At 37.5% G+C, this 24,074-nt stretch overlaps 1 protein-coding gene across 1 annotated transcript in view; it reads left to right on the top strand.

Moving 5' to 3' along the window:
* Positions 1 to 2,704: 2,704 nt before the first annotated feature.
* Positions 2,705 to 24,074, top strand: part of TENM2 (teneurin transmembrane protein 2) — a 625,713-nt gene continuing 604,343 nt past the window's right edge. Inside the window, exon 1 of the mRNA XM_081292628.1 lies at positions 2,705 to 2,819. Within this exon, the coding sequence (XP_081148754.1) occupies positions 2,774 to 2,819 (46 nt within the window). The 5' untranslated portion in view covers positions 2,705 to 2,773. The remainder of the gene's footprint in view (positions 2,820 to 24,074) is intronic.

The following is a 24,074-nucleotide window of genomic DNA, read 5'->3' as shown; positions in this document are numbered from 1 at the left end:
TCCTGACAGCTGTAAGACAGGCAGAATGACATTCTAAGATGAGGAAACAGCCACAGAGAGGTAAAAGAACTATGTCAAGGTCACCTTGCAAGCAGTTGGTGAAGCTGGGATTCAGTCCCATCTTGCCTGGTTCCAGAGACCAGGAATGTAGCTACTGTGCTGTATTCCACAGCAGAAGCATATGAATATAAAGCTGTCCTGCAGAGAAAGGAAGGGTGCTAAAGTCACATTCCAGTAAGAAATATTCACATGGTTTGGGCCACCCGTTGGCACCCAGAAAAATACCTCCCCCCCAGTTCAAGATATCTTGAGAATAAATTATAGGTGTCAAACTACAAATGATGTCCATTCAAGGTACCTCCTTCTCACTGAGAAAGTGATAAAAATAAGCAACAACACTGATGGCCATTTATAGCTTTAAAAATATCTTTCTTTTGGTCTGGTCTTGATTTCCTTTTTATTTCTCATTGAGGATGTTTCACTGATCCAGTTCGATAAGCCCCAGGCCCCCTCCTCTGCTTTTATAGTACTGAAATGGTAGCATCCTCATAACTGGGTCTTTATTTTTATTGCCAGAAAATTCTTCAGGCCACTTATTCCCTTGTATAAAGTTAATTTTAACTACAGAGCCTGTATCAATAATGTCTTAAAGGAAGCTATTTCCAATATACTCTGTGAAACGTTTTGTAGAGAGTTCCACATTGACCAGGCACTGTGTCTCCCAGCTCTTTCTTGCAACTTCCCTTCTACTCTGCATCTGAGTATTCTCTGTTCCCTGCCCAGCTGCCTTCTGTTCAACCCTGGAGTGTTCTCTATTCTCTGAGTGGCCTTCATGATAAGCAAAGCTTCATCCAGAGCATATCGGGGCTCGTGAACTTCTTCCTTAGGGCCCAAGCACAAAAGATATCCACCTATTGACAAACCATGGAAAGGGTGGCACTTGGAGTTTAACAGGATTAAGCACTCCCTCTTGGGATACAATGTTGCAATCAGGGTAGAGAGAGGGTGGCCCAGCTCTCATTCCCTATCTAGTGGCTCTCCCAGAATGCCAAAATACAAGACTATGAAGGTCTATGCATATATTGTTCTATGTATATAACATGGCTGAAATAAAATAATCTATTATTTGGGAATGGGGTGTTTTTTTTTAGTTTTTCCAAAATAATAATCGTTAGAAGTAGGGCACATAGAATTTCCTTTCTCATTTTAGAGTTACAATTTTTTAAAGAAACGGTCCTTTAAAAGGTCGGCTGTCTCCTCTTCCTGCTGGCTCACTACTGGTTTAGCTCAGGTTAACATGGAAAGCAACAGTCATCTGTCACCCATAACTTCTACCAAATGCTTGACCTTGGAATCAGCAATTTACATCCTTATAAAAGAGGTCACTTAGGGAATTTAACTGTGTAATCCCGGCCCCCATGTGGCAGGAGAGCAGCAGAAATGGAACAAAGCTGGCGAGACGGCATTTGAAACGATTTGAATTGGGAAATCATTTCTTTTCGACTTTGTTTTAAAAAAAATGGAACCTACTTTAAAACGCTACAGGAAGGCAGGAAGATGCAGTAAAAGTCAGGGGCAATGGTGACTCAAAAACTCTGTTCCAGGACTCGAGAAAGCAAGTCCGGATGGCACATTTGGAGGGAACCCAGGAAGAATTTAGGTTTTCACTTTCCTAATAACCTCTTTCCCACCACCTTTTCCTTCAAGCATCATGCCTTCCCTTTTATTTGGCCATTATTACTAAAAAACTAATAGAAACACCTTTTAAACTTGAACCAGGAAGCATCGCTTTTGCAAGTACTAATATTTTGGTGTGGGCTTTTTTTTTTTTTTTTTTAAAGACAATTATCAAGACGAAGCATTTGTTTCTTCTTTTGTTTACCCGTGGCAGTTTGTCAGCAGTTATGATAAGTAGAGTTCCATCTGCCAGTAAAACTACATTGCAAATTGCCGTAGAAATTAGCAGCTTTCATTTTTGCCTACATAAATAAATATGCGAAATAAATTGCACATAAATGCATCCTAAAAAAAAAAAAAAATCACAGGTACAACCGCACAGTTAAATGCCAATCAGACAAAAACCAGAGACACTGCTGCGATTATCTCAGTTTTCAAACCTGGAAGATACACGAATGTGTTTCTAAATGAGAGAGGCAGTGTATCAAGCTCGCTGAGATAAAAACAGAAGCTGCCAGACACTGCACTGTGGCTTTATTCTGAGGATCCTTTGCCTGAAACCCGTTCTATCTCTCCTCCGTGTTCTGTCGCTCCCTCTCCATCTCTCCCTCTCCCTCTCTCCCTCTCTCTCTCCACCTCTCCTCGCTGTCTTTCCCCCGCTCATTGTTCTCTCTCCTCTGCCTTTGATGCACATACGTTGTCACATTCCATCGACTCTCCTCTCCTCTCTGTTCTTACACTCAAGCCTGGCGGTGCTTTCGTCAGGGCAGCGGCAGCGTCTCCTGCGAGTTTAAGTCATGTGTGCAGCTCAGTTTGATCGAGCGTTCCTTTTCTGCCTTTTCACTCTTACAAAAGATTAAAAGGTGGCGTCACATTGCTCCCCTGTTCCTTCCCGCAGGAGGGACTTAAAAGGGACAACAAAAAACTAATCACTCTCAATAAGCATTTTTCTTGCTGGGGGGTGGGGGGAAAGGAAGAAAGGAAAGGGAGAAAGAAAAAAAAAGAAAGAAAGAAAAGAAAAAGGGGGGAAAGAGGCGAGGGGGTGGACTTAGCGGTGTAATTTGAGACCGGTGGTGAGGATTGGAGCCAGCTAGAGATGCTGCCCGCTGCTAACAAGGGAAGGAAGCCTTCAGCTGAGGCAGGTAAGAGCGCCGATCGGAGGGTTTGACCGAGTGGCTTAGTTAAATCTCTGTTTTTACCGTTTTGTAATTGAGAAAGGCATCCGCAGCAGAAGCCGATTTTTCAGTCGGCTTCCTTTTGTTTAACATAGAAAGTACCTGTATTAATTTTGATGAATTAGAGCATGCAGCAAATTCAATTGAAAATAGATTTGTATAGTAAATGCGTTTATTACCGAATGATTTCTCCTCCCTTTTATTTAAGGGGAGAGATGAGAAAGATGATTTTGATCCGAAGAGCAGTTTGCATTACGTTAAATTCTAAACAGCTAACGGAAGAAAAAATAATAATCATCATCATCCAATTGATACTGCTTTTGAACTCTGGGACTTAAACCCTGGGAGACAGCTGGCATTTGAAATTTTTCTTCTAACTGAACTTCTGATGCGTTATAATAATTTTTCACCGGAGGTTTAAGCAAGGGTAGAGTTTATTTAAGTCGAGCTCTCTGGTCTGTTTGGCTTGGCTCTTGTGGGTGAGGCGCTTTTATATCTCCTTAACCTGGGTCAGGTGGATGTTTCATAAATGGAGATTAAGTGTTGTCCCAAATGAAATATGAAGTTTAAACATCAGGTTAAGGCATGTTTTGGAAATGGATCCAGTAAATAATTGGAATAACTGAATTATGACAGTTTGAAAGGGAGTTAACTCTGGAGGTGCTGTTGGCTAAATCTTTGTGGATTAGAAGCGGCTTCATAATGGAGGGGGCTAATTATCAGGCTGAAGTCAGAACTTTGCGTGAGGACCCTAAATCTAGAATGCATGTGGCCCTCCACTGTAGATAGCTTTTAGGAAGATGTCCGTTTTGTGCCCTGTGAATGGGAGTAGATGATTATATTTGATAGCATTTCTCCTTTAAAGAGCATTGGGATGAAGCTTAAAAAGCTCACATCTATTTTAACACTGAACAAACACAAAATGTTATACACTCGAATCTCTTAGCACTGGATTTTTTGTTGCTGCTGTTGTTTTATTAAAGTTTTGGCTATTTGTTTTTAACCTCAGTCTTTGTGGATTTTGTGTTCCTTGCATCTGCTGCTAAAATTTATTGCTGGCGTGAATGAATTGATATTTGAGAATGAAAAAATAAAACTATAATTGGCTAACTTTCATATTTAAGGATAACCAGGATCTTACCTAGGGTGTTACCTGTCATGCTTCCATTCATTTTTACATGATATACTGAGGGGTGGGAAAGTCTTAATATTAAAAGTACAGAATTCTGCTAGAAGAATGCTTCTCGGGAATGAGATTCAGAAAGGTGACCGGTACCTCCCCAAGGTTTGATCCTAGAAAGAACAGCTGTACTCTGGAATTGTTGAGTTCAGTAAGCAGGCATTAGAGGATATTTTATATATTTGTTTGGTAATCAGATTTTTTTTTTAGTTGCATTTCCAAACTGGACTTGCTCTGAGATACCTTGCTCCGGCATGTCTGATGTTTGCCAGACCATCCGATGGCATGTGGGCACAGCCCGTGAATCTAGTTTTATGAGGGAATCGGGAACTGCTGGATATGGAGGGGTGGGGACCAAGTGGACTCCGTGTCTAAGCACACCTCCTCATCCAGAGATAATCTCTGGAAGAAGTTCTGGAGAATACCCCAATACAGGTGCGGGGAAACTTAATTTTTCTTCATGGTTTAAAAAGCAGAGAAAGATGTGGACAAGGGTAAAAGAAATTGCCATAGAACATTTGATGTGGTCGTTTTGGTGGTAGTGTAGTGAATTTTAAGAATCACCTCACATGTAGTGTTTTGTGTGTGTGTGTGTGTGTTTTTCTTTAAACTTAAGGAACTTTGCAGAATCTTGAAGTAGCTTTTCTCAAATTCAGTCTTTTTCTACATGGCTTCCTTGCATGAGTCTTTTCTCTGACTCCAGCTGTACCTAACTATCAAGGGCTGTCATTCTGTGCTGATAATGATGATTATTTCTTAAGTGAGTGGTAAGTGTTGAGAAGACGGGCCAGGAGAAATATGTTGTCTTTGTCACATATGCTTTTTACTTTTATTTTTGAAAATTACTTCCTCAAGGTGAGGCAGCGATAAATTTTGAAGTTGCAGCGTGGCAATTTGCATCACTGAGCCACCGTCCTTCTCCTAGAGAATGAAATAGAACTAAAGTAAGCAGAAATCATTGCATTGTAAACTGGATGGTGGTTCAGCAGTACTTTGTAGGTAGATGGTAATCAAAGCTATCCTCACTCAAACTACCTGATTCATATAAATAGCATTTTTCTGACTTTTCCAGTAGATGTTGCTGGAGAGCAAAGAAAAGATAATTTTTTTTTACAGGAAAAGAAAAGAAAAGAAAAGAAAAGAAATGCTGTAGACTTACAAAAGGCAAGGAAAAGATCCTTCTCCCCAAACTCTGCTGATAGCATTTTGTATAATTTGCTAATTAATGAATTAGATTGAATCATTACCTTTTATTATGTTCTATAGGAAGCTATTAGAGCTTGAGTTAGATTTTAAAATTATGAGATTATTCTCCTTAGTCCCTATATATAATGTCTGTTTGCTGTTTTCCGTTTTTAAAAAATCAAGTTAACTGCACATTACTATTCAGAACATTTCATCCCTGAATGCTGAAACCCTTTAACATGCAAATATGATGTCAGAGGAAGAACTGAAATAGAATACCCTGAGAAGAGTAATGATCAAACGCATTATAAAAAATATGCACCAGTTGCCAACATGTAATGAAATATTAAGAAATTAAAAGCATGCAACCTCTAAAGTAATAGAATTTCATTGCTCTGAGACTGTTTTCCCACTGAATATTAAGTGCTTAATAGATCTACCCGTAAAAAACAATCGAAAACCTACATGGTTTTTCACTGAAGTTCTTTCATTATATGATTTTGAAAAATTAGCCCAATAGGATTTTCCTCAGAATAGGAAATGTAATTAACATTGGATATTAAGTGCCAGATTTGCCAAAGCAAAATCCACAAGGCTTGATGGAGAAAATAGGAATGCAGAGAGCAAATAGAAGTGCTAGAAGCTGAGGAGACCCACGCTGGAACTACTCTGCTGGTAATCACTCTGATAAAATGACAAAGACGTCCCCAAGGAGCCCAGGATTCTAGTACCCAGACACAGACTGATGCAATTTCAGGCAACCAATGACCTCTATCTATGGGAATATTTATTTTTGGAAATGATCAATTAACTGATTTCAATTGTGAAAGAAAGTGTATATATATATATATATATATATATATTTTCAATGTTAGGAGACTGTTAGGCGTTGCAAAATCACTTACAGAGAGTTCAGGGGTTCGACCTCTGTTGGAGAGCTTTGGGTTTTCCTTACCTTAGGCATACCTAGCTCTGTGCCCTGTGGATTTTTCTTTTGCATTGAAGCACTTCTATGTCAGTTTTTGTTCCTGAGGTGTGAAATACTCCATAGGATGTTTTGATTGAACACCTTTCTTTTCTTTTTTTCTATCTTCCCTTTTCCAAAAGGAAAAAGCTTGTGTTTAGAAGGCATGAGTGTCAGCGACTTCTGTTATGATTAGTACTGTTAAGTCCACCCAGTTGTAAAGAGATTTCAGGTGATGATGATGATGATGATGATGATGATGATTTTTCTTTGATTCAAATTGACTATTTGTGTTTGACACAGTGGTTTGTTGGTTTGTGTGTGTGTGTGTGTGTGTGTGTGTGTGTGTGTGCCTTTAAAAAATAAAGCTTTACAATTTGGTGCCAGAATTTATATTCAAGTTCTGTATTATTTGCTGTTGGCTTCTAGATCTCCTTAAATTGGAACTCTGGAGAACAGACTATGCCCAAAGCACCGTGGGTTGAATGTGCCAATGGTACTACTAGCACAGGAAGGTCTATCCTGTCTCACTGACAGCCTTCTAAAGAAAGGGATATCAAGAGAGCGCCTAATGCAATAAATGTGCAGGGTCCTCCCTCCCTCCCTCAGCAGAGCAGGGAAGAAAAGGTTGCTGCAGGTTGAGGGGATCCTTTGAATTAGCAGTGGAAGATGAAAACCTGGAATGATCCTGGTCAGGCCTATTAGAGGGACACGTGGCAGGCAGTGCCCAAAACCAAGATTGATACTGGAACAATGGATGGCCTGGAAATCAGTGTGTTTGATAGCTCCTGGAGAGGTGATCTGGCAGCTTGCAGATGAGTTGAGACCCAGATGAGAGTGGGATTGATTGGACTAGTGAGTTACTGCCATGCTAGGCAGTTACATTAAGAGATTCTGAAACACCTGTGTAGGGGGCACCTTTCTTCCCATTGAATTGCAGCCTTAAGGAACTATTGAAACTATTAGGATGTGGTACTACCTTTTAGGAATGTTGTTGAGAAAACAGTGAGAACGCTTAGTCTTGGAGCTAGAGGCCAGTGAATCAACTGTTGCATTAGCCTAGATGTAGGTAGTCAGGTTGAGAGAGATTACGAAGGGGAAGGAGAAGGGCTAGAGAAGCACCTTTCTATTATAAAATTATTGCAATTTCTTCTCTGTACTGTAGATGTCATGGCCTCATTAGAGAAGGATTTTGTGTATATGCATTTGTTATCATGTTTTCTTGAGGAAAATCTTCCCCATTTGTTGAAGATGAGATCTGTAGTTCCGAAAATATGGTGTTCTATCTGGGCTATTTGGGCATAATCAATTAGTGTTATGTTAATCTCTGTTCTGACATTGATCAAGTTGGATTTTTATGATCTTTGAGAGTTTTCATTTCTCTGAAAAGGAATAGACTTTATTTATTGGAATTAATTGCCTTTCTGAATTTCCGGTGCTGTCAGTTACTTTCTCTAAACCTCGGCTAGCTCACCTTGAACTCTTTGACTGACAAGCTCCACCATGGAGAGGACTCAGAATGTATAATGGAAATTTATATGTAAACGTATACGATGTTTCCTTGCATTTAAGACTCTTCACAATGAAGAGGAGAAAAAAATAATTATCAGTGCGATTAAAGAAGTGGAGTGTCACAATTTTTTATTTCTCACAAATGCAAGTTTTACCAGCCTGTTCACTTGGACAGGGTCACCACCATCACCTCAGAACCAAAATATAGAGGAGTGACTTTCCTTGTCCTTCAACTACTTTAATTTAATTTGTTCCATTTACTTTTCCAAGCTTTTCATCTTCCCACCATTTTAATACCATCAGAGATGGGGGGCTGCCCATGACATTCACACTTGACATTATGAAACACAAAAGACATCACTCATGCACTTGACTGCATTACAATGCAAGGAAAAAATAGATTCCAAAGGCTTAGAAATTATTGTCTCGTACCTTGAATGTAGGTGGAGTTTTTTTTTTTTTTCCTGTTTCCTTCAGCCTGCCTTATTTGACTGTTTTGCTTCTGTGTATTCTCAGAGGGTTCTAAAAACCCTGGAAAAATCAGCACCGACAAATCTGTAACATACACATCCTTATATTCACCAGAGGTGTGTCCTTTAACCTAATGGTATTACCACTAGGTTTTATTTGCTTTGCTTCAACTGCATTGTGATAAACATGCTGAAGTTGAGCTTTGCACCTGAGCTGCCTTTTCACTCTTGACTTTGGTCGGACAGTTGTGATCATACCTTTTTCTGCTCACAGATCTGCATTTATCCTACTTCTTCTATCATTACTGGACAGGCCAGAGATGTACTTAAGTCCACAGTAGCCTTCATCGTTTTGTGTGGTGTGTGTGTGTGTGTGTGTGTGTGTGTGTGTGTGGTGTGTGTGTGTGTGTGTGTAAGGGCAAGTGGGGGGGGTTCTCTAAAAGTTAGTGTAAGTGCACCCAGACCATCCTTTCCTTACTATTATGTACCTTCTGTTCAAAGATGACTCCCCACCCCAAGTAAGACAACACTTGTTACCTGAACAAATAGATTATCAGATTGTGGCGGGTCGATTCAGTAGTATTACATCATTCATCGAGATCATGTGTGCTATAGGCTTGGTAAAACAACCAGCTCCACAGTATCCTGCAGGTTTAATATAGTTCTGCAGCCTTGTACTTGGGGAGGATTTCTGTAATTGGAGACAATCTGATAAGGAGAACTTTTTAAGCCATTGGGGGATGAAATACAAGTTTTTGAAAAATGTGACTCTACAGGCTTGAAGCTGAATGGATTACAAATTTCTCTTAACTGAACAGAATCCTAATTGCATATGGAGTGGAGTCCTGCTTATCCAGGGTTTGAATTTCTAGCATAGGGATTATTGAGATTTCTTACTGCCTTTCTGCCTTCACTCCAGATACCTGATGTGAATCATTTCTCTAATCGGTGGCCCCTCCACTAACGATCTGGAAGAGCATATTTGAGCAGAAAAATCCAAACCTGTGGATTATTATTCAGGAGGTCTAATTAGGTAAAGAGTCTAGGTTTTCAAACTATTTGCTAAAATTGATTGGCTAAATTCCAACTTGGGGGCAGGGAGCTATCTGTCCAGTTACAAATGGTTTCCCATAGCTGTTGATGGTCTGTTATCTTACCAAGCTGTTTAAGGAACACAAAAATAACCAGAGTTCTGGTTTCATTGTTCCCTTCCTCTCTCACCAGAGCAACTCCCATGTTTAATTAACTAGTTGGCAATTGCTCCTAATAGGTCTTTTAAAAGGACATGTGGATCAAGCAAATGTATCTTGTGGGGTAGATCAGGTTTCTGATTTGCATATTCCTCTGGTGTTAAATACACAAGTGGTTTGTTGGTGCTCATAGCCCAGTTAGTTTTTCTCCAACACTTGTCTGATCCCAATTCTATCACTGGCAGCATGCCAGGCAATCCTTGATAAATTATTTATTTTTAGGATTTGACTCACTGAAAGTTCTAGGCATGGAGACCTCTGTATCTATTAGATATATTCACAGAATCAGAATTTGGTTTTCTTCACTATTTGTTTACTTGTGACAGGGATATCTGCAAAATCTTATGGCTATGTGTAAGACTGTCTGATCTAAGAGTTTGCTCTTCTCTTACATCATCCCTATTAGACAAATGTAAATGTTAACAACTGGTAGTATTTCGAGGCACCTAATTAAAATTCACTAGATGTGTCTATTTCTAAATGTATAATGTAATGTAAGTGATAAAATATACGCTGTATAATATAATTGACACTACAGGCTAAAGGGCACAAAGTGGTATTGTCTTTGTAGTACTTTAAAAAATGCTCTTTTATCACTAGATTAAAAATGAGTCCATTAGAAAGAAAGTTATTTGAAGTTTTTAAATGTCCAGCTGTAGCTGATTATGTAGTATAATGGCTAATAGTTTTCAATCCATGTTTTAAATGAAAAATTAGCCAGTAATATAGTTTATAGAGCTTACAATGTAGAAGAACAGTCAGAAAAATCATTGGCAAATTTAGTTAGAAGTGTTGTATGAAGAACATGCATTTGTGTTTATGTGTACATTTACATATATGTGTATGAGATTATACACAAATAATGCATGTAAAAATATATGTATGTGCATTTATCAAGAGAGAAAAAACTGAATGGGTATTTGCCTGGTAAGATATAGTAGGAGCATATTCCTGGTAAAATATTGTGCTTTTTTTCCAATTGACATTATTAATTTTATATAATCTGATGCGCTATGTGCTAGATGCCAGGAAGACCAAGGTGAACAAGGCATAGATTGAATCAGGGGCCTCTTGCACGCTGGGCAGGTGCTCTACCGCTGAACCACACCTCCAGCCCAAGGCATAACTCTTAAGGAATTAGAAGCTAGTTTAATGTTGAATTTTCTAACACAAATGAATAATTGGAAACATTGCAAGAGAGAAAAAGCAAGAACTACAAAGCCATTTGAGCCTCACAAGATACTTGTACAGTTTATGTGCTTGGCCTGGTCAGGCAAAGAGTTGAAAAAGAAATACAGACACTTAGGATTTTCAGGAGAAGATCCTCATATAAAATGATCTGCTTCCAACTAAAAATAAATCTGGCTTTATGAAAAAGCCAAGCTAGAGAGTCTGAATTCTCTTACCACCCGCTGCGGATGCAGGTCACAAACCAAAGATAGGATCAGTTTGGCTGATATTCACTGTTCTCTGAGTCCTGTACATCACTCACCCAACTGAAGAGCACAAGGGAAGGTCTTGTCAACGTGCTTAGCATTACTCGTGCTTTCAGTGGGGTTTGTTTGAATGTATGTTATCACGCATATTTTTCCAAAATGAAATGGGCTCACATAATTGAGATCCTTTTATTCTCAATCTGTTTGGTGTTTACAAGGTATTAGTCTTATGTGTTCAGAATCACATACTGCATGTGATTTATACACACACACATGTAGTCTCTAGAGGTCAGTAGAATATAAGAAATGGGCAGACACTCATGTCTAGATGAGACCCACAGATTCTGGAGACCATTTTTCAAATGGTAAAATGATGATAGTCAACTAATGAACATTAGAAACTGAAATCATTAATCAGTGTTAACAGAAAAATCATGTCATTCTTGTTCCTGAAATGAATCTAATCTATTTGTTTTAAGCAGATTTCAGATAAATGAACATTTACATGGCAAGAACCTTGATAGAAGTCCAAGCTATAATTACTTTATTATGGTTTATTCTAATAGCCTATGATTCTCCAGAACCATCTTTAAAGATTTTTTTAAATGGTACCACAACAAAAAAAGGTAAATTGTTTTTAAACACTTGACTATTATATCCAAAGCACTGTTTCTATTTTAGCTGCCAATTGAGTCCCCTTGACTTTTAGAAATGAATGATTTGATGATTTATGTGTTGCAATTTTATTTGTTCTCATGAACTAAATGTCCCTTATGTTGCAAAATGTATGAGAAAATTGTGATTTATTTTATATATAAAGCTAAAATTGTTGACAGCCCAGCACATTGCTGCATTGTTGAGTATGCTTATCAAGTTTTTCTCTGGAAAATTCATACACAAAAGGTGTAGAAAAGGACGGCATGGAGCCATAAACTGTTTGACAGCGAAGGTGTCAGTGCCTCTCACAGACCATCCCATGCAAGAGAAATCAGTGCCATAGGGACTCAGATTTCATGTGAATCTAAGAATGAATGATTCTCTTTTAAGTTGAGGTTATATGCCTTGGCTTAGAACATAATATGTCTTACGTGTGTTAATATCACTCAGACTTAGAACTATCTATCAATAAGCTATTCCCATATTCATTTATTTATGCTTTTGTGGATTGCGTTCTTAGCTCAGCCTCCTCCAAGATCAATCCTGTATCAAGGGCTGCAAACATAATACCTACAGGGGACCCGTCAGAAATGCGGCAGCGGGAGGTGACGGGGACTCATGGAATAGGGAAGAGATACTGCAACTAATAGACATGCACCAAACCTGTACTGCCCTAAGTAAAACAAGAGCTACTAAGCATATTTAGAGAGTGACTGTGTAGAGTATTTAAGAGAACTTTAGACCACAGTGGCTTCAGTCATCACCATGAGATTCCCAGAAGATATTCAATAAATATTGATGGAGCATTTACAATGTGTAATCTACTTACTTGGTCACCAATTATTAAATGAGGGAGATACCATTTGTATCCTGTCCTTGAAAAGTTTATATTGCAACAGGAAGTCTCCGGTGCACTATCTCCCCCATCTCTGGGCCCCTACATCTATCCTCCAAGACTTCTGCACTTTCTGTCCCAAGCCTGCCAACATCCTTAAGTCTTCACAACATCCATCGCCCAGTCCTTGTGGATACCCATCTCTCTTGTCTCCTTGAACACTCTACTTCCTCCAGGTTAACTCCCGTTCCTCTTTGAGGTCTCAGTTTAAATGTCACTTTCTCCTAGAAGTTTCCTAAGTCTCAAGGAGGGGCTCCTACGCTGTGACCCTGCAACAGTCCATTGACCATGTATGTTTTGGTTGTTCACTGTCTATGTGAGCTGGGAAGCTCAGTGAGGACAGGGTCCATGTGTGCCTGGCTTGAGCACTGCTGCTTCACTGAGCCCTGGTATAATGACGGCAGCCTTATGTTTATTCCGTAATGTTTGAGTCAGTGTTGAAATATATAAGTAATCGCCATGCAATGATAAATTAATTAACAGGTACATCTCTTCATGTATATCCTGACATAGATCCAAATCCCCAAGTTCCAGAACAGACCCATCCTTCCAGTTGGAGGTGGGTGTGCACTTTTTACTTGTTTTCTTTTTGGCCTTTGATCCTGTAACTTGTGATGGAAGGAAGATAGACTTGTTGGGGGGAGGGACCCTAAAGTTGGTTACTGCCTCTCTGCTGTAGAGATCCTTGTCAAAATATCAAAAGTTGGATGTTAAAGTTTGCTTAAAGAGACCAGGGACTCTGAGCACTGCAACCCTAAGTATGGAATAATTGGTTACTCAGTATGAGGAGTTTGTAAGGCACTGATGATTCAGAAAGGATGATGCAAACTAAATGCACACAGACGTGTTTTCAGGTGGGTCTAGGGGACCAGGTCACTTTATGTGAGAGTCTTCTCTCCACCAAATCATATTTATCTAGCTTTTTATTTCCAATCCTCTTTCTTAAGTATTCCCATTTCTTTGTTTTTTTCCCCCCTTGTATTTGATAAAATCAACCTGTTTCTAGTTGCTTGTAATTTAATGAACCTATTAAGTCCCAATCACCTTTTCAACACTGTGCAGCTTAAGTTTGCAACCTTATCACAAGTTTCCCCAGAGACTGCACCATCTTTCCAAGCTAATGGACACACTTAGGTGACTGAGTAGTTTCTGATGCATGTGATGGTTTTCTTAGCACCCATTCCACTTCTGTTTGTATTTATTTTTACTTTGAATTTGGCCATTTTAGTAAAGCCGTGCCCTTAAAGTAGAAAATTATTCTCATAGCATGCAGAGATATGGTTAAGACGTGCTAGGGAGTGATATTGGCCAAATTATATTGTTGTGTTGTGTGCAGGAATGGATATGTAACAACGAATCTCATCAAAATGTACAACTATAATGCCCCAATAAAAAAATGTGAAAAAAAAATTTTAAAGGTTAAAAGAATGGACTTGAAATTAAAGTCTAGACATTTTTAATCTTTTATGATTTAGAATAAAATTAATTTCAGGTATTACCATCTTTAAATGTGCAAGAGTTTGATGAGTTTTGTGAGAGGCATTAAGAATGTGGTGGGGAAAATATGCAGATATGATATCTTTATCTTATTATTGCTACTTTTAAGGACCTGCTTCTTTTATCATGGAACCCTGTGTTCTATTGTTTTTTTCTTGATGTTGTCTAAAGGAATATTTTATAAAAAGGATAGGGTGGGATAATACTCATGTATTTATTTGATTAGAGCAGCACTGGAATGATAAGACTTTGGAAGAACTGAAGCATCCCTGGCATAGCATGTGGGGAGGAGGGCGCTACCACTTGTTCTGTGGGTGGGGGACACTTCCTGTCAATCATCAGGGAGTCTATTTTTTTTTTAAATATTGCATTAGAGCAGGTAAAAAGAGGTTGCAGATTAACAATAAACAAATTATCTCCTTCATTTCTGGTAAAAACGTTAGAACTCACCAATCAAAACATTTTCCCAAAAATGCATTGTCTGTCTGTATTACAGAAACAATCTCACAGCCACACTCAAAGTTATGTAGACAATAATATAATACAAATGTTATTCCAAATAAATAATTATTTTAAAGTATACTGTAAACATAAAAGGCTTGTCAGTCTGCCATTCCTCAGACAATATGCATGTTCAGTTATGTGAATTCACAATGATAATTTCCGTTTTAATTTTTACTATGAACCCCTTTGTTCTATCTTTGATTCCAGGAGTATCATCTCAAACATCCATTTTTTTTTTTTTTTTAATTTGTAGTTGTTGGACCTTTCTAAGAATGTGTTTTATATGTGGTGCATGAGAATCTAACCCAGTGCCTCACACATGCTAGGCAACCTCTTTTTACCCTAGAACATACATTTCTGCTTTCCCTTCCCTTTCCTTCATGAAAGAGGATCCTGTTAAATCCACTCCTCCATCTTATATGGAAATTCTTAACACCAAAGATACTTCTTTATCTTTTTTCTTCAATAAAAAGTGTCTACAGGGGGGAAAAAGTAATTCTTTCAAAAAATAGAATATATTTGGCATGAACACAATATGTATCATTAGAAGTAAATTGTAACTGCCTTCTAATAAATCACAGTATCCTTCATTTCTAACACATTCTGAAATGAATAATAATCAATATCAGAGGAAAGAAAAAAAATCACTTTAATTTAGTGAAATGATTTCACTTCACCAAAATATGGACAGTATTTTTAAGAAAATGACCTTTGACTTTTAGCTCAGGTGTATTTTGCAATTTTGAAGGCGCTCGTGGATTTGTTAATATTAAATTGGTAATTGTTGAGCTCTGAGGGGGGTGCAGCAACTTCAGTCTGAGCTTATTACAGTGTAAAATATGGATTGCCTTTACCCTAATGGCCTCTGAATCCTATTACCATCCCATTAGAGAGTGTGGGATTTTAGTAATTCTGTTGTTGTTTCCACTGGGCAGTGAATATAATGGGGGAGGGCAGGGGTTAATGCGATTCATCTCTTTTAATACTTGTAACTCCAGGTCCCTTATCACTCACTGTGGTTTCGTTAGGGTTTTTTCCCCTTCTTTCCGTATCTTTGAAGACCCGTACATCGCTCTGTGCTTCTCCTAACCAGAAGAGTTTGGGGAATATGTTGGTGCTTCTTAGGCTTAAAGAGAATTTTAGATACTAACTCTTTATAAACCAAAGATAAATAAAGAAGGCCACACATCAACTTGTTGTGCCACTGGCTGTGACTCAGGAAGGTGTTCAGTGACAGCCATGGTGCCAAGAATAGCACTGAAATAGCTTCTCAGTCACCATGATGTATGAAGGCTCTCGGAAGGAGAAGCATGATAACAGAGGGTCAGATCTGTGCATACCCCCCCGTGCTGGCTAAAATGTTTCCATGCATTCCCGGGGACAGCTATGTCCTGGGTGCTAACCATGCTAGAGAGAATTTTGAAGGATTTCATAGTGATAGGGATTCTATTTCTTTAAAGAGAGGTTTATGAGTTAATTCCCGACATCCCAGACATGCTCAGTTGATCTACACGTCTGATTATGTATCTATGGTTTTATTCATGAAATTTGTTTTTAGCTAATACAGCCTTTTCAGAATAAATACGAACATCAGATTACTTCTCAGTATGTCAAAACAAATTAGGTTCCCACAGTGATGCAGTGAAAGGTGTAACTATTTTCCCTTTTCATATGTCAGAAAGGATTACTGGGACCTGGAAATTCCCACTTCCCCCTCCCCCCCTTCAGCCCGTGAGCCTGGTGGTTTGCAAAGGTCTGTTTTAATGCCTGAGCCTGGTGACCTAGAGCTCCAGCACCCCCCTCTGCTGCCATTAATGAGAATCACATGCTGAGATCCAAAGAAGCAACTGTGCTCTGAAAAGGGATGCAACTGGCAGGAGGTGATCAGACCATTTCAATATGTTGAAAGTGAGTGATACTCCCAGGCTTATTGTTCACCTTCTCTGAGAATTAAGTTTTCCTGGGTTTCATCATAAACGAAATGAGTGTGCAACATAATTGCAATATAGAAATGTCTACTGGGTGATAGAGTAAACACCAGAGTTCCCGGACAGGGGATTTTTCCTGCTCTCAATATTTTGATTGCCCCCACCTGGTTCTGGTTGATAGATTAAGCCTGGTAGTGGTGCTTGAAGATAAAATGAATTGTGTATTGGCATTGAAATTCATACATCAAGTTTTTCCTTAATTTGAGACAACACGTATCCTATTTCTAGATAGATCGTGAGAATGTTTTTTATTTTTTTATCATTTGGGTATAGTGAGTGAAATTCATTTTAGAAGACAGTTATCTAGCTACAAATACAATTAGTTTTCATTCAAATAAATTGATAAGAATAAGTGTTGTTAAGGGATACTATTTCCTTTTGATCCTTGGTAATGGACTTTTTCATTCATTTCTGTTTTCACCATTGCTTAGTAAGCATAAACAAAACAAAACAAAAATAAAATCTACCATAAGTATGCTTTGGTGTAATACTTAATCTTTAAAAAACAGCACATAAGCATGTGATGGTTTGAATATGTGATATCCCCCCAAAATTTATGTGAAACAATGCAAGTAAGTTCAGAGGTGAAATGAACAGATTATGAGACCTATAACCTAATCAGTGGATTAATCACTGATATTAACCACTGATATAATCAGAACCTTCAGCCTCACTCTGCCTGCCTGCAGTATCCACCCCGGGTGATACCGGTTATGTTCACTGGGGTGTGTCTGTAGTTTATATTTATTCCTGATGAACAGAGCACCCTCACTTTCTGCTTCCTGATGGCCATGTCCTGAGCTGTTTTCCTCTGCCATGCCCTTCTACCCTGTTGCTCTGACCCACCTTGGACCCAGAGTTATGGAGTAGGCCACCTGTGGAGTGTGACCTCTGAAACTGTGATCCCAAAATAAACTTTTCCTCCTCTACATTTTGTTCTTATCAGGTCTTCTGGTCAAAGCAATGAAAAAAAAAAAAACAGTCTAAAAAGAATGGACCATTTGCAGATGATTACAGCATGCATGAAGGAGACATGTAGAACCTGTGTAGAATGACAATTTGCTTTGTTGTTAAGGACAGCACAGGATCCTGGATATTCATCTGGTGAAGTATAGGCCTCTCCTTGACATTTATCACTGGGTCTCATTTAATTCATCTAGCCCCTTTATTCTTGAAACTTCTCCAGATCTCCAAGAAACATAACCATAAAATGACACTGATATTTCTCTCTGTGCGAGAATGATGTATTATTTTTTTCCGGGTCATGAAAACACAGAGCTGTCATTTGTTGTGTCTGGGTGATGTTTCCTCAACTCAGAACAAATCAACTATTACCACTTGTTGAATATCAAGAATCCAGTAATGAAATTTAACTCTGCGTAAGACTAGATATTTTTTAACTAGTATCATAATTCTAACGTCTGAATTGTGTGGAACACACAGGAATGATGAAAACCATATCTTATATATATCTTCTGATGCTTTTTTTAAGAGTTATATTCTCCAATAAGTATTTAGTATCAACAGGAACTAACATTTTATCTGAAAAAAGAAAATATTTGTGTGTGTGTGTGTGTGTGTGTGTACACTTAAACATAAAAAAAAAAAAATAGTCCTTGCAGAAAATTTGGAAAATTCAGAAATTTTTAAACAAAATAAGGATCCTATCTATCTCTGTTTTTGTTATTATTGTTATTTTTTACCAACTTACATAAGTATTTTAAAAACTGGGATTTGTTTTTTTTCTTGCATCTATCATACTATGGGAATTTTCTCTTTTATTAAATAATGCTCAATCATTATATTTATCTACCAAATTGTGTGCCTTTAAAAATACAACACTAAAAATAGCTTTCAATAATTTTACAATTTTAAAAGTCAACTTATATGTTTCTAAAAACAATAATTTGGAAATAATATACAAATGAAAGTGAAATCATTTTGAATTGCCATTATGAGAAGCTAAGCATTCAGGCTGGGACGTAGCTTCACAGGAGAGTAGGCCCTGGTTCCATCCCCAGCACCAGAAAAAACAATAATAATAGACACTTCAATAGTTTGTGATGTTTTTGCCATCTTTGCCTACATACATAATAATTTTAGTTCTTTTTTAAATGTATGTCTTCGCTATTATATTACAGTTAAATGTTTGATCTCTTGATCTATTCACTTTCCACTGAATCTCTGCTTAATTACATTATTCTAAAAACATCAAATATCTTTATTTAAAAGAACTTGACGTTTTTCAAATATAGAAAACTGTGCTTGGCAAATTCACTGCTAATATTTTACCACAGTAAGCTTTGGGTGGCTTTTCACATGAAGGTCTTTTAAATCTTTACGTAGCAAGTCATCGTCTTACATTTTAGATACCTTGAATTGTTTCTCAGCTTTTAAAAAAATTCCATTAACATTCTAATAAATATGTATTATATCTTCTACTAGTAATTTAAAAAGTAATGCTATAATGACATTAACATTTTTAATGCATTTAGGAATGTGAGTGTGGTGAGAATCTATTTTCCTCAAATAGTTAATTTACCAACAGGTTTTAAACTATATTGGGTATTAAATATTTTATTAAGTAGGGTTTTTTTAGGGCTTTATGCTCTTTGTAATGTGCTTGAATACTTTTTTGTTTCATTATTGCACTGGTTTGGTACAGTAAATTTATAGTAAGCTCAGTGTGAGAGGAGGAAGTCTCCTTATTTTTCTCTTTAGAATATCTAGCTTAATTTTTTTTTTTTTGGTCATACAGTTGAATCCATGTGTATATGGAGAAAAGAAGACGGTTGGTTCCATTTCTTACAAAATTTTTTTCTTCAAGCCTCTTTAGTTTGATGGGGTTTTGATTTTTCTTTTCCACCAATAACAGTTTTTCCCCTCAAATATTTGGGTTTGTTTGACCTTTTTTTTTTCTTTGATTTGTCTTAATCCACCCATCCTCACTAAAATTCATTAAGTATCCTATGTGTTTTCATACAATGCTACTAAAATTTCTTCCATATCTCCTTTATTTCCTTTTTGAGTGAACACCTCTGAGAGATAATTCTTATAATAGCCTTTTTCTTGACACTTCATAATAGCTGTTGTCATATTAAAAGCTTTGACAAGTTTTACAATGAAAACTTGATTTATTTGAACCCATCTTGCCCCAGGTTTAATCAACAACATAAATATTTTTATATTTTATTTTTGGAGGCAGGAGGAAGATTATTTGGTTTGATGGTTTGTGTTCTGTTGTAGGGTAAATGTAATAGCTATTACTCAACCAAGGGACTTACAGAAAGTATTCAAAATGGCCAGGAATTATTCCAATCAATTTTAATTTCCAGTGAGCCTTGTTTCTTCTAGGTGTAGAAAGAAAGATAATTGTACTTGAATTTTAAATGGTAGTCTTCAAAGCATTTCACTCACCATTTTATCTTATGGTAATTATTGATAATTCTAATTGCATAGGCAATGTTATACAATCATTCTGCATATCTTCATGATATTTTTGGAGTAAATTAAGCTGCTTGGTGATCAGTTTTTGTCTGTAAAATGGGACAGTATCTTGGAGAACATTATGAACAGCATAAATCATGTATCTGAAGCCCTTAACCCTGTTTCTACACAGGATCACCATTTACAAAATGAGAGTTGGCATTATTCTCAATAATCATGTATATGAGAAATGATGGGACATGATCGCTGCTCTGATAAATCTTAGCAGTGGTGTAATAAGAGGTAACAATTTCCTAATGCTTTGCAATTCACATATATTTATGTGTTCACCACTGAGAGGGTAGGCATGCAAATGCATAAAGGAGAAGAACAGGGAAATATAGCCAGTGAGCTGAATGCAAGTCAAGCAAAGCTCCTGTGGACGTGGCGATTCTCTGTGGCTGCCTGTGCCCATGCAGAATGAGGTAGGCGCTCCTCCTTGCTCTCTGAGGACTTGATCCAGGTGGAGCTCTGAAGGATGTCACACCCTGATGGAACTGAATCAAAATCACATCAAATTGAAATTCCTCAGCCCCAAGTGCTTGCTGAGTTAGGTTTCTTCTTTGTTACCCTTTTATGGAATGTGATTTTAAAAGCATCCCAAAGTTGTAAGTGCCTTTGGGTCACGCTGACATCTGATTCATCAATGGGTAAACATCCTGGAGTTGTTCCTGGAGCACCCTTTTATCCTCCTGGAAGCGAAGCCCCAGCTCAGCAAGAACAATGTGGAAATGTTGGTAAACCTCTTTATTACTTTAAGTCTAGACTCCTGTAATTCTCCATTTGCGGGTCTTCTGAACTGGGTTATTTATAGGATGTAACTTAAGAGTATGAGGCGGCCCTGATCCTTCCTGGCATTTTGTCACCTCAGCATATTTAGAACCATCAATTCAATCTTGTATTGGTTACCCATAAAATTTTACATTGATTGTGAAGTTGTTTTACTGAAGCAAATGGCGCCTCAGAGATGTGGTTTCATTCTGCAGTCTCATGGATTTTTCTTTTACCAAATCCAGTTGCTCTTAAAGACTTAAATTTGGATGTCTTTGATATGTACCATGAACTTGAAGTAAGAATATTTACAGTTAAGTTCCTTAGTTTTAGCTTTTATTGTAGTTTTAAAGATAACCCCACCTTTACTTCAATAAAATACATATTCTTTAGAAACTAAAAAAAAAAAAAAATAACTCTTTTTCCATTATAATTCTGATACCCAATTTTATAAGGAAAATATATTGTGAAATATTTTTCTAGGCTTATTCTATAAAATGGTGAATGCAATGAGGTTCAGACTTATTTAGTAACCTATTTTTAAACGATGTTATTGTAGTCTTTTTCTGAGCTTTAAGAACATTATTTCAATAGTTGCATAATATTTCATCTTATGAAATGTGTGATCTGTTTAATTCACTTAGCAGTGATTCCCAAATAAATATGTAGCAAGTGCTTATTCTTTACAGGGCCCTGCCTTAGCCTCTGAAGATGCAGAAATAGATAAGGAGAGACACCACCCAAACCCTGGTGGAATTAATTCTCCACTATTGGTGATTGGAGCTCCTTTTACTTTGGAGCTGTCACTAAAAGAAATGACTTTAGCTCTTAATTAAGTGACTCAAGAATATTTGATAAAGGCCAAATATTTACAACAATGACTATTCCCTGAAATGTTATTTTTTTTTAATTTGATCAGACTATCTCTGTTCATTCATGCCAAGAATGCTAGGGTTTCTTTTTTTTTCCCCTAAAAGGGCCATAGCCTAAGAGAAACTATTCGTGTTGTGTTTCTCTTTCTAGATCTTCTTCTCTAACGTGAGCGTTTTCTGTGGGCATAAATTCTACCTTTCTCTTGGGCCCTGTCAAATAAAACTTTATTTTGTCCTTTGCCAAATTACATTCAGTCGTGAGCCTCACCGAAGAGCACACGGCTCTAGTCAGAGCTCATTGCTCCAGTTGTCTACTTAATCTGGGAGGAGAAGTAGGGAATTGAGAGTTACGCTAAAGCTGTCAATACTTATTCTCATCTTCTCTTTAAATTCTGGTTGTGCCTTTGGATGATAATCTATGCATTCTATTCTGTATGCTCAGTTACTAGAAATGCTCATGAAATTGGGAAGAGTGCTCTTGGTTAAGTCATTTATTCTAGGTGTTGGGGAGAGACCACCTTGTAGAGAGCTTTGCATTTTATTTCACAAGCATTCCTGGAATGGGGGTTTGAATGAGCAGTCCTTGCAGATGCCATTAAGTGACAACCATGTGGCTATCAGGGATGAACGAAGTGCCTGTCTTTCGGAAATGGGGCTTTTTTCATTCATATCTAGACTTGAGCTGCATCCTTTAAGTTAGATGTTCTCCGCTTGATGGAAAGGAACATTGTATAAAATTGAAAGCATTTAAAAATACACAGTATTTAAGAAGAACTTAAATTCCTTAAATCTGTTAGTGGGTTAGAAATCTGGCTTGATGCATTCATGGTTAAAATTAAACCATATTAAGATCATATCTTACAATACCAGGTGCCAGCTTTCTGGTTCTTTCTGTCTTGAGCCAGCCAGGATAGAAGTAGTATTTCACGCTGGTAGATAACATCAGACTCTAAACCTGAATGCAATTCATGAGACATAAACCTGAGAAATCACAAGATATTTTCCTCTTTAAAATACATAATTGATAAATATATAAAGCTTCATCTAACCCACATGGGAGTATAGTAATGGACTAGGTCACTTAGAACCTGGATGGTCAGAAAGCAAGTCTACCTTGCAGGTATTAGATACCAGATATGATCAGGATGGCTTGGATCCAGCTGTCCTTTTGTACACCTGTGTACTTTCTGTGTGTTTCATACAAATTAGAATGTTTTTGTTCATTACAAAGAGCATTCTTTAAAGTCTAGAATCAGAATTGGATGTTGTTGAATAGTTGTGATTTTTGTGGCATGCTTCAGAATTTATTTTAAGGTTAGTCATTCAGAGAGCAGAGAGAGAAAATAGTGCATTCCAGTCTTTTTCCATAGAAAAAACTCACCTGAATCAGTGACCATCATACATCTTCCCAGAAGACTGAGAATCCAATCAGTTCCCTGGTGCCTCGATATTTTTGATATCCCAAACCCCTGCAATTTTACTTACAGATTAGGAAAAGAAAGGTGGATTGTCCCTGGCAGGTTGAAATGCATTATGTTTGTTCTGACCCCAGCTCAAATGAAAATAGAATGGTTCCAAACCTTAGGATGGTCCTGAAGCTAAAATTACTCATTGGAAACTGCCAGGGCTGATCAGTGCAAAATTGAGAAGCTTTTTTCGAGTCCTTCATTTGGAGAAACATCAATTTCAAGGATTTAAGATAATCATCTCACCTTATTATCAGATCAGTCTTCTTTTACATGGACAGCTACTATCTCTCAAGATATCCTTTCACTTATTAAAAAAGCAAAAGAAAAGAAAAGCTGTCAGAATCCAAAGCGAAATTGTAAAACTGAATCCAATAGCTGTGAGAAATAAAATTACATTTTATCTTTGTTAGTCACTTAAAATCAGAAGAACTCTAAGGTGCTGAGCAATACGTAGCCCAGCGTCGGTTTTTGACATATAGGGAAACAGAGTCTCAGAGAAGGAAAATGATTTCCTCAGTAAACTAGGACAATGAAGAAGAGATGAAATGGCTTTTGTCCCATGATCAAGATTTTTGACATGAAATGCAACGTCACCCAGATTAGCAGCAAATAGACCCGTTCTGAGACAAAAGGTTAATTTTCAAGCCATTACATTACATTCTCAAAAAAAACCAAAAAAATTACTGGCCCTCAAGCGTTTGTGAAGTATTTCTTGCGTTGCTGTTCTCATTAAGGAGAATAAACAGAGAACTGTTTGGATTCTTTAGTTGTTTAGTATTCCTTTAGCAATTTCAGACTTATTTGTGTCTGAAGAGGGAAGCCTCTTAAATCGAAACATGACATATAAACTAGCGGCTGGTTTTGACATTGAACTTCAGATCTAGAGTTGGTAAGAGTGTTTGCACTTAATGTTTGTAATGTACAAATAGATCCTTGTTTAAATCCTCAGCAAGAACAGCCTGAATAAAGCTTTCTCCACCATGTCTCCCTCCACTTTCCTTGTCCATAAAACAAAGGAAGAGGACTTCATTGCAGTCACTAAGCATGGCAATCATTGGCGAGTCGAAATGACTGTTTGGTTTAGAT

Source organism: Spermophilus citellus (genome assembly GCF_964194105.1).
Source record: "Spermophilus citellus genome assembly, chromosome: 1".
Taxonomy (NCBI): Eukaryota; Metazoa; Chordata; class Mammalia; order Rodentia; family Sciuridae; genus Spermophilus; species Spermophilus citellus.
This window is presented reverse-complemented; position numbering and strand designations above follow the sequence as displayed.